General features: G+C 30.1%; 1 protein-coding gene across 5 annotated transcripts in view; it reads left to right on the forward strand.

Moving 5' to 3' along the window:
• The window catches only part of LOC142325503 (1-phosphatidylinositol 4,5-bisphosphate phosphodiesterase epsilon-1-like), a 1,691,101-nt gene that overhangs the window by 1,648,158 nt on the left and 30,787 nt on the right, over nucleotides 1-12,156 (forward strand). For all 5 annotated transcript variants that reach the window (XM_075367353.1, XM_075367348.1, XM_075367349.1 and 2 more), the window contains 5 exons: nucleotides 370-535; nucleotides 644-916; nucleotides 1,272-1,444; nucleotides 4,234-4,384; nucleotides 5,457-5,591. In XM_075367353.1, the coding sequence (XP_075223468.1) occupies nucleotides 370-535; nucleotides 644-916; nucleotides 1,272-1,444; nucleotides 4,234-4,384; nucleotides 5,457-5,591 (898 nt within the window). The remainder of the gene's footprint in view (nucleotides 1-369; nucleotides 536-643; nucleotides 917-1,271; nucleotides 1,445-4,233; nucleotides 4,385-5,456; nucleotides 5,592-12,156) is intronic.

Below are 12,156 nucleotides of genomic sequence, written 5' to 3' on the forward strand. Positions count from 1 at the left end.
CTCATTCCTTGATTCATTTTCTCTAGTTCATATGAATTGTAACAATAATCTAGCATCATTCTTATGTGCTCATTTATTCATTACCAAACTTAGTAATAAAAAAATTACAGTTTACTTAAAACACTAATAACTCCAATGTACGTTAATTTAAAATTCTTCATTTTAAACCAGGTTAACTTCAAAAACTGGTATTATCTCATTTATATTAACACTAGAAATGCTGGTAAAATTAAAAACCCAACTCAAATAAATTCATTATAAAGTATTCATTATAAGGTATTTAATAATAAGTGTTGGAAGAACGCAAAAAATTCCTTATCTGTAGGTACTTGAAATTTATTTTTATTTTTTAAATTATATATGTTACAGTATACATACATCGAGTATAGAAAGGGCCTACCTAGTTGAGGATTTAGAAGAACAAGATAATGAAGTTGATAGTTATCGGCCAGTGCAACCTTTGGCAAATGATCATGGTGTCAGCTTCTTTCCTATAGCTTCAAAACATTCCAATATCAACCACCACATTTTACAGGTAAAATATTAAAATATTTATTTATTTTAATTCATTTCCATTCAACATTACATTTCTATTTCAATTTATAAAAATTTGTAATATATTAATTACATTATTTTATTTTAGGTCTTACATCATGGTAGCACTGCTGTGCATTGGGAGGCAGAAACATCTAGAGCAGCATTAGTTTATGTTAGGTTAGAAAGAAGTTGTGCGACTCTCACATGGACTCGGCCGGCTTGGAGCGGTTTGAAAACTGTCCCTACTACATCATCACCAGACTACAACCTCTCAAATAATCCAGAGGATACTGTTCCAGCATGTCTTGCTAGCAAATGGACTGGAGAACTAGCATCCCCCGGTCTTGAAGAGGGATTTCTTGAACTTTCTGCTGTTAAGGTACTGAAAAATATGTTTTTCAATCCTAATAATGTTTGATAATAAGGTTTGGTTTTATTTTATGTTAACATATTTAAATATTATAATCAAAATCATCTATAATCAACATTTATTAATCAGATATTTTATTTTAATCATTTATGTGATTAATATATATATCCTTGATATTTATCGTGAAAAATAAATTATTCTTTATATTCAGTTCTTTCCCCTTTACATTCCATAATGTAAATTCAATTTTTATTGAATGATTAATACAAAAAATACTAACATTAATGTCTTTAGTAATATTAAGAAATCTTGTAGATTAAAATTTTGATTATTTATTTACATGTTTTATTTTATTTCTGCATAGGAAATCACTCTGGGAGGACGAGATAAGGAAAAAGATCCAGATTTAACTAACACTCTACGTAGATTTGCACTTGACAAACACCCTACTGCTGACTGTTGTCTTGCACTTGTTTATGGTGTCAACCTTAGTGACAACAGAGTTTTATTTTTACTAACACCACCAACACTCTGCAGGTATGGCTTTTATGAATTACTACTACAATTCAAAATTTGGATTCTTTGATGTATCAGAATCATAAGTGATTTAGAATATCCTTGCTGCTCTTGTTAAAGATAAAAAAATTAATTACTTACATTTAATCTAAATTTAATTTTAGTAAGTTTTTAGGCAAATATTTAAATAAGACTTCTTAAAGAAAAAAATGTGTCTAATTTAACAAATGTTATGTTTCAAGCTGAACGAAAGTTTTAGCTTTTTCTGTGAAATATTCTGATACAAATTAGAAAAACATGGTAATATTATCTTAAGTTGGAGTTCGTACTTAATTAGATACCATCATCGGTTGTTTACATTTTTTTTCTGTGTTGATTACTAATAAATCTTATTCTATATTAAATAGAGTCTAAATAATCAATCTATAAGCTGTATTCTAAATATCATTGATATTGGTATTGGAGACAGAGAAATTGTAACATACAATCAATGGAACCTCAGACATGACTGAGATTTTGATCTAAGTAAAAATATTATGCTTGATATCACTGAGAGAAGAAAACACAATATACACGTATTAAGTAAGTTTAAAGATGATTAATTAATCTTAGTCATTAAAATTAATAATTTTGCACAACCATAAGAACTAGCATTTCTTGTAAATTATAGTTACTGTGCAGAATACAATAATTTACTATAGTAATTTAATCATGGTTAATAATTACTGGCATTCTTACCAACTGCATAAAGTGAAAATTGTTGTTTTCACACACTCTTTATACTGTTGTAATTGTTTTCTTTCCAATTAAGAACATCTCCAAAAATTGCAGCGTTGAGGTAGAGACAGATTTAAGTCTGCCACAGACACATACTCAATAGTGCATGTTTGAATGAACTCTCCCAGAGTCTCGCACGAGAGTATTTGTGTGGATACTACTACTTCTGCCACTTGAATAACACATGAAGTGGAGTGGGTGGAGTATGGCATATCGACTTGTTCTTTATTCCTTCAACATTCCTTGTATCAATTTGTTGATGTGAGTTTGTGTTGGTACACGTATTTCTTGACTGGAGCTGCAGTGTTATTTTTTTAATCAAATATTCTATTCAAAGAATAAATTGTTTTAAACTATAACTGAAGAATTAATAATTTAATTACAATTAATTATTTACATACTATAGTAATAATATATTTCTATGAACCAATTTTTTATCCAAATTTTTCTGTTATTTCTTCGTTTTCCTGTAATTTGAATAAACATACATAAAATAAAAGGAGTAAACATTTTTTATTTGTTTATAACATGTTTTCTCTGAAAATTTCACACTTTTGATTCATGGTTTTCATATACAATTAAGTTTTGATCTACAACGTATGTTAAATTATAAATATTATTCTAATAAAATCAGTTGCATACTACTTTATTTAATATAACCATTTAACAATGCGCCAGCCCACACTGCCTTCACCATGACCAGCTACCTAGCCAAATATAACGTGGCAACATTGCCCCAGCCACCCTACAGTCCCGACTTTGTTTCCGCAGACTTCTTTTGTTTCTCCATTTGAAATCCCCTGAAAGGACATTGTTACAGAACAACTGACAAAATGAAAGCAGCTTGTGAAGTGACTTTAAACACATTTCCATAACAAAAAGTGTGTTCTTCCAGGATGCCTTTGCAGATTGGAATCATCAATACACCTACCTGGGAATCGAATATCAAGAAAATCTCGAACTTGTAGGCAGTAGTAAGGTGGTGCCCCATCTTGCTTATAGTAATGGCATCCATTTTGATCATCTAACTGAGGAATTAGAAAATTTTGAAGCATATCCAGACAAAACAATACCATTTACGGTTGCCTCCTGGAAGAAGAATGGGCTATACAATCTTTGATTGCTTAGGGTACACAACATTGACCCTCTAACACAAATGTCCTGCAAAGTTTCATGAGGGTTTTCACTACCTCATGTGATTGGCAGTTATGGGTGATCACTTTGTCACTGGTGTAAAACATTGACTTATCACTAAAAATTACATTGTCTAAAAACATATTGTTGTCTGCAGTTCTACCCATAATTTCCACACAAAACTGCAGTCAAGCAACTTTGTTGTTCATTTGTAATACATTGAACCACAGGTAGGTTGTATGGCTTCAAGTGCAATTGTTTATGTAATATGCGTCAAACTGCTGTTTGTGGAATGCCAGTTTCATGTGACACACACCGAGTTGATTTCTTTGGATTACGTGCAAAACTTTCTCTGAGTTTTCCACAACAGCTTCAGAGATGCATGGGCATTCTAGTGATTTTGTATATTTAACAGAACAACCTGCCTCAACAAAGGTTTGTTGCCAAGAGTAAATCTTATGCCAACTAGGAGGCACCCTACCATATTCTTTATGGAAATTAAGTTGAACTGCAGTTGCTGATTGTAAATCGTGAAACCTAAACACACAGCGAGCACATTCTGCACCAGTAAATGTATCCATTTTTAACAACAGTGATGGCTGAATTCGGTACTAATCAATGACATGAGTCAAAACTTGATGTGTTTTGCCATGAAATAAGACCTCAACCAAATGTATAAGTTATCAGAATAAATTTTTATATTTTAAATTTATGAAGCCCTTTTTTGAATCATTCTATATTTTTTTTTGTATAAAACAGCATTAAATTAGCAATAAATAACCAATGGGCTAACAGTAATAATTATTTTATTAATAGTAATCATAATTTGTTAAGGATGAGTTAAAGAAATGTAATAAGATTTTTTTGTTAGTTTCCAATATATGAAACTTTTTTTTCAGGATATGGTATCAAGGGCTAAGTTGTGTTGTAAGAGGCCTCAAGCGACAACTCCAGATGGTTGACAGACGCCTTCTTTGGCTCAAAGAACAGTATCTTCAATTGTATTTTGAAGAAGGTTTTTGTGGACCTATGACAGTTGATGCTATTCGTGTAAGTTATTTAAAAAATGTGTAATATTATGGTTAAGCAAACTGATGGAGATGATTCCAACAATTTTATTAGCTTACCAGCTGATAAAGAGTCAAGAGAAATTTTGAATAACATTTCAGTATGTACTTAGTATAAGAAAAAAGTTTTTGAAAAACTTGGTAAAAAATTTGATTTGAAGCACAAGCTCAATGGGATGTATTTGGTCAATTTCTGTTTAAATGCACAATATAGTATTCATTGGAATCTGAAATTCTGAATCTATTGGTTTAAAAGATTGTTTTCAAATTTTAGTCATTCATTTTTGAGGATTTTGTGAGTGTTTACAGTTTTTATTTTTTTATTTTCAAAAAATTTGGTGTTTACACTGAAGAGTTTTAAAAAATATACTAACTAGAAAATATTTATTTATTAACCAGATTTCTATAGTATGTATGTAGGTACTTAAAGAAATATTTAATTACATAAAAATACTTTCCCTAATAATAATATTGATAATAATAATACAGGCACGTATAGTAATTTTGTTTATAAACAAACAATAATAAGTGTTTATATTCATCAAGTAGACAAATTAGAACTAAAAAAACAAATACAGTGTAACAAAATACACATGACAAGAAGGCAATCTGCTAGTGTAAACAAATATATAAAATTACTTTATTCCTATCAGAGCATAATTTTACATACAGATCATATCAGGAATGGAAGGTGCTCTATTCCATAAATAAAAAAGGAGCTGTTCTAGCAAGTATCTGAATGGGTCAGAAAAACTTGAAAAAAATCATACAGCAGTGTCACCATATAAAAAATTTAATAAAAATAAGAACTGTTTGTAGTTTGTACTAATACATACAAGTAATAATTTATGAAATAATAGTAAGTCAAATATATGTCTATAATTAATAAATAAATTGAAACAGAATGAAGTAATGATTTTAAAAGATATTTGAATGCATATGTAAGCAGATATCAAAGAAGCACATAGACAAGTTAAATGAAAAACCACATTAATTTTTATACCTTATTTTTCAACTACTTTTAAGACTAAAATTCTTGTTTTTATATTTTTTAGGTTTTTGGTGGAAGGGACTGGGCGAACACAACAAATTTGAGTGGTATGTCACCACCTGACAATAATACATTACGTAGAGGACAGTCGATAAAATTTAAGAAAAAAAGATCTATAGGAAACATACAAGCTTTAAGGGTAAATAATTTAAAATTTATAAATATGTTTATGGTTAAGAATTTATTTCGTTTATCAGGTTTAAATTATTTTTATCTAGTTTGTTTAGTCTTTTGTAACAACATTTATTGAACTCATTTTATGCAAAAAATATTTTTTTTTTTTTTAATTAACGAGTATTATTAAATAAGTGTTTTTTTTTTCCTGTAACTATGGGCCACGTCCCCTCCCCTTCCTTTTCTTACCATTATTTTATAAATCTCTCACCAGCCTTTTTCCAGAATTGTTTGTGTTCTTCTTTTTTGTTTTGGAACTTCTTCTTAGGAAACCCTCTTGTGATTAACATAATAACTTTCAGTTTTAATCATTAATATGTTATTCACGTATTATTACATTGTAACTTAATCAATATTTAAAATTATTATTTTTCTTATTCTAATGCATAACATTTTTTTATATTTATTGTTTTAAATGTTCTGTGCTGTGTTGGTTGTAATATAATTACTTATATGATAATACAAAAAATTAACAGGTATGAAAAATGAATGATTTGTAATGATATTATCAAGTTATTCATTTTAATATGTTTTGATAACAACTATATTTTGTTGTGAAGTGGATGACTTATCTTGTTTTATAATTTTCTGTTGGATTGAAGATAACATTTATGTGGTATTTATTTAATTGTGTAGAAAACTTCAGTATCTATTACTTTTTTCTGAAAATTTATACTGACAGTAAATAATATAGTAAAGAATGACAGTAAATAATACATGTACGAGGTATGATCAAAAAATACGGTGAATAATTTTTTATTAAAAAAAGTAATAAGGTTGCATAGAATTCGATTTAATCTCCTTCAAAGTACTGTCCTTGGCTAGCAATGCACTTATCCCAACGTTGACTCCATGACTGGAGGCATTTCTGGAAGGCGTTTTTCAGAAGGGCTTTCAGCTGCTCAGTCGTGGCCCTCTCAATGTCAGCAATGGTGTCAAACGTTTTCCTTTAAGCACAGTTTTAATTTTTGGGAAGAGCCAAAAGTCGCATGGTGCTAAATCCGGTGAGTATGGCGGATGTGGACAGACAGGAACACTTTTTTCGGCCAAAAACTTGTGAATGAGAAGCGAGGTGTGACACAGCGCGTTGTCGTGGTGAAGAAGGAAGCCATTGGTCTATTTTTCTGGTCGCTTTCTTCGTACGTCGTTTTTCAAACGTTACAGTACACCCTTATAAAATTCAGAGTTTACAGTTGTTCCCCTTGGAACAAACTCTGATCGCACTATGCCCTCACTATTGAAAAAAACAATGAGCATGACCTTGATGTTGGATTTTGACTGACATGACTTTTTAGGGTGAGGAGATGAACTGGTTTTCCATTGGGAACTCTGCATTTTGGTCTCAGGGTCATAGCCATAGACCCAAATTTCATCTCCAGTTACAATTTTGGCCATGAAGTCCGGATCTGCATGAAGACGACCCTTCAACTCCGTGCAAATTGACACACGATTTTTCTTCTGTTCATCATTCAAAAGTCTGGGAACAAATTTTGCACTCACTCATCTCATTTGCAATTCATTAGTTAAAATGCTTTGAACGGATCCGTACGAGATGTTAAGGTCTTCCAATAGCTCTCGAATAGTCATTCGCCTGTTTGAACGAACCATTGTTTCCACTTTTTGCACATTTTCAACTGTTTTTGAGGTTACTGGATGTCCCGCACACTGCTTGTTTTCAACAGACTCATTTTCGTTTTTAAATCGGTCATACCACTTGTACACAGTCTTCAAAGTTACCACATTATCGCCATACACCGATTCTAACATTTCGTGAGCTTCTTTGGCACTCTTTTGCAACTTAAAACAAAACAATGTTAATGCGTTGTTCAAAATCCATGTTGCGCTACAGACACGATAAACACAACCTCACTCTAGTGGCTCTGGCAGCTGACTGGCAAGCTCGAACGTATTACAACTTGTCCCTGCCTGTCTCAGTTGATCACGCTATTGGACAAATTACAGCATATGGATGTAGCGTCGGCAGTTGCCGCTATAAAAATTCATTCACCGTATTTTTTGATCACACCTCGTATAAGACTTGTGACTTGTAAACTTAGGCTGATCAGTTCTAAGACAGTACTGATAACAATCAAATTACAGCAGTAACATTTTTCTGTTGGTACTGTGTAACACTGGGTCAAACTTTTTTATCTTAAAATGAAGATTAATAAGTTGCCAGGTACAAGGAGATCACTACGAATTTCCTTTAAGGTAATTCAAATTTTCACCTGTTTATAAATACATTATAACAAAATGCATTTTTATTAAACATTAATTAAGGATTTAGTAAATTAAATTGTAATAAAATCATAGTAATTTAAATAAATAAAATTATTAAATGAATAAAATTGATTAATTTTCTTTTTTATTTTATGGTAAATCACACAAATCAAATGACTATTTGACATTGCAAGTAGTTTGTTTTCTTACTTATTCATAAATTGTATACTAATCCTTGTGTCATGAACTGGTACAACATATATAAATATGAATTCAGCTTATATGAATTATATCTCAGTAGTTTAGGCTGAATCATTCTGTCACTCCCATGTGTAAGTTTAATTATTGTTTTATGCATATAATAATGTACTGTGACTGGCACCGTAACATGCCAATGATGAGCAATTAAAAATTTTGCTGGTACTTATTATCAATGTTTAATAATGTTAATATCATTTGTAATATCTCGCACCATTATTCAGTTCAGTGAAAGAAAGTATTTCAGTCTGCGTTATCGTATTTCTCCATACGGTACAATACAGTCTTATATTTCATTTTTGTAGCAGTTTTATTCTGTGTTATTTTAATTTATCCTGTGTTTTTGTGCTAATCAGGTTTTAACAATGACTGATTCTGTTATGAAACATAAACTGGGAAAACCCTTAAGTAATTTGGAAAAAAATAATTAGCAACTCATATATAGCCTTAAAACATGACTATCATTGACCCTGCAACTGCCGTCAGAAAGCAAGTAGTGCAACAGGCATTAGCAAAAAAACAAAATAACACAAAATTGATGGCAAGCTTGTTAGTCTTAGAAAGACTAGAAAGCTTATGAAAATGATAGAAAAGTTGGACTATTTTACTAAAACTGCTATCAGAAAAAAGTTCATTCATTTTATTTCAATAACAAGCTTCCTAACGTGAACGAATTATTAAATTTGAATACCGATTCTGAACTGCCAAATTTTTCTAGAAGTACATTACATTGTGTTTTAAAATTAATGAATTTTCATTTCATGTCCAGAAAAAATGATTCTTTATTGACTGAACACGAAGATATTATTTCATGGCATAGGAAATAATTAAGAGAAATTAAATGATTTCATGAAGAGGGTAAGACAATTTTTTATCTAGATGAAATTTATTATCTGATGCTAATATGGGACATGTATGGGAAAAGTTATGGGTGGATAAAGAGATAAAGAGCACAAAAGATGCTTTTATGAAAGGTTTCAACTGGGGTGAAAACCCCAGATGGAAAAAGTAAACAATTAATAGTAATGCACTTAGGAAGTGAAAATGGGTTTTTGAATGGTGGTTTATGGGTATTGGAATCCAGATCTTCCCAAGAGTATCACAAAATTTTATGCAGTGGCTTAAAAAAATTTTGAAATTGTTGCTGAAGTTTCCATCATAGTAATGGATAATGTGCCATACCATTACCTGAAAAATGTCAAAATGTTTTGAATCGAATATCTGAAATTGCTGAATAGTTAAAATCAAAGAAAATCATGTACACCACAGACATGTTAAAAATAGAATTTATAAGATTAGCAAAATCAATTATACAGAGATATACTCATCACAAAGAAGATGAAATAGCAAAATTAAAAAATTGTCTCACCACTACAATTTCAACTTCATAAAATTGATATGGGCGCAAGTTAAAGGCTACATTGGGAATAATAACGCAACATTTAAGTTAAGTGTTGTAAAAAATCCCTTGATAGCTGTTAATAGAGTAGGTGCAAATACTTGGAAAAATTGTTTTCAACATGTAATTAAAGAAGAAAAAAAGCATGGGAAGTGGATAGTTTGTGTGAAAATATTATTGAACATATTGTGATAAATTTGGGAAATAATGACAATAGTTCAACAGACAACAACTTATCTGGTATTAAAGAAATTTGTTGAAGTGACAAATATTTTGTTTTGTTTTACGTAATAAAATTTTAATATAGTGGTAACGTACTTAAAATTGTTATTTTTAAGGTAAATATATAATTTTATCACAATTTTCTAATTTTTGTATTACATGTTATTTTTAATTTATTTTTCTGTTAAAATTAAAAAGAATTATTTTTATTTCTTGAATGGATTGTGCTAAATTAAATTAAATTAGAATCATCATATAGTTATGTTTTAGTTTGCTGCATATTTTCATGAAACAGATTATATATAATATTTTGCTTTTATGTATTTCTTTTCCAGAAATTTTTTTTAAAATAAGTTAATTACTTTATTGATAAAAATAACTGTTAATTCCATTGTTAATTAAATTTTTTGTACAGTACTACTGTTTGTATTGATTATGGTAACACAGTGAAATACTTTAATTAAAACAAATATTAATTTCTTCTTCTTCTTCTTGTAATACTCAATCCTAGAATTGATTTGTAGCAGTCTTCCTCCACCAGGCAGTTCTATCTTGTGTTAATTTTTTTGCTTCCACATATGTTTTACACCCAACCCAACATCCTATGTGGTTTATTCAATATACCTTAGTCTTGGTCTGCTTCTTGCATTGTTTCTTCAAGTGTGTCTCCTACTATGGTGTATAACAAGTTGTTACGCTGTAGTACATGTTCTGTACACGTGTCTCGCCACTTCTTTAATAAGCTGTGTAAACATGACACGTCATCAGTAAAGGCTTGATTATTTTCTCCTTCCATGTAATCTTCAACATCTGTCTGTAACACCACAGCTCAAATACATCTAATATTCTTTTTCCTTCTGCCTCTATGGTCCATGCTTCACTGTTATATTGGAACACTCCATAAAAATGTCTTCATCAATTGCTTTTGCAATTTTTTGATTATATTATTTGAGGCGAATTATCTTAATTTTCTTATTGAATGCTAATTTTATCTGTTTTTGACTCTGCTAATAATGTATTTCAAGCTTCGCCCATCTGACATAATTCTGTTTCCAAGATCTATGAATTCCTGCACACACTCTAATTTATGTCCATTTATATCTATCAGCTTTTGTATCGTGCCTGCTCACTACCATTATCTTTGTTTTCCCTGTATTTATTTTCATGTTACATTTGGATAATATGGTGTCCATGCTTTCCACCATCCTCTTCAATTCTGTTTCATTTTCAGCCAGTACAGCTACATCACTGTTAAAACATAATACACCTATTTTCTCTCCATGTATCCTTACTCCACTTCTGTCTTCTAACCCTTCTCTAACTTCATCTATTCCTAGATATGAATACGCATTACTCTATTAATAAATATTAACTACTGTAGTAATTCAGATTTAAAATTAAGTAATATAATCATGTTTTAATGTGACATTCAATATAAAAATTAGCCAATGTGCATGGTCCCTGCTACTGATAGTGAAAAATACTGAAATTTATGTTGTACTCGTAGAAACAAATAAAAATATAGATGTCTTATAATATTTTACTCATAGTGGTAGAATTTACAGCTGTCGATAAATTATCACTTAAACTGTTTTACATTGTGTTTTGAAATGTTCTTTTATATAATAACCAATATTAACAGGTGTCAAAACTACGTAGTAATAAAGTAAATAACTAGTAATTAAGTAAACTGAAATTGTTTACATGAATCTAATATACTAGTACAATATCTCTTCTCACAATAAATAGATCACAACAAAATCTTTTACAACTCTTGTATAAATCTTTACAATACTTGTATTTTTCAGATATACAATTTTATTTAAAAAAAATATATATTTATATATATATATAATGTAATATTTCATAATATATAAATATTATAATAATTATACTATGTTATTAGAGTGGTCCAAATAGGGCAAAATTTTTGTCGAAAAACGTGCAACCCCTGATTTAAAAGTACTCTCAAAAATAAAATTTTTGACGCGTTGATGAACCCTTTCCGTTCGAAAAAAGTCATCCCCCACTCCACTTGAATTTTAAAGGGGATTTAACATGGGTTTTAGGTTATTTTCAAGTCGTTACGATATAGCGCTTGCATGTTTCATCACAAAACTTCAAAAATAACGTATATAAGGGTTTTTGGGGTCGGAGAACATGAATTTGAAGTCAAAAACTTATTTTGACAAATTGTAACTGTCAAAATCGCTGTCAATCAATTCACAACTAGCGTTCTTATGAAGGAAAATCAATGTTTGACATTACAGAGAACGTTAATAACTGTTTTTGGTGTCGGAGAACACGAATTTGAAGTCAGAAACTTATTCTGATACATCACAACTGTCAAAATTGCTGTCAATCAATTGACAACTAGCGTTTTTATGAAAAAAAATCAATGCTCAACATTACAAAAATTGTCAATAAGGGT

The sequence above is a fragment of the Lycorma delicatula genome, chromosome 5 (assembly GCF_047948215.1).
Source record: "Lycorma delicatula isolate Av1 chromosome 5, ASM4794821v1, whole genome shotgun sequence".
In the NCBI taxonomy this organism is placed as follows: Eukaryota; Metazoa; Arthropoda; class Insecta; order Hemiptera; family Fulgoridae; genus Lycorma; species Lycorma delicatula.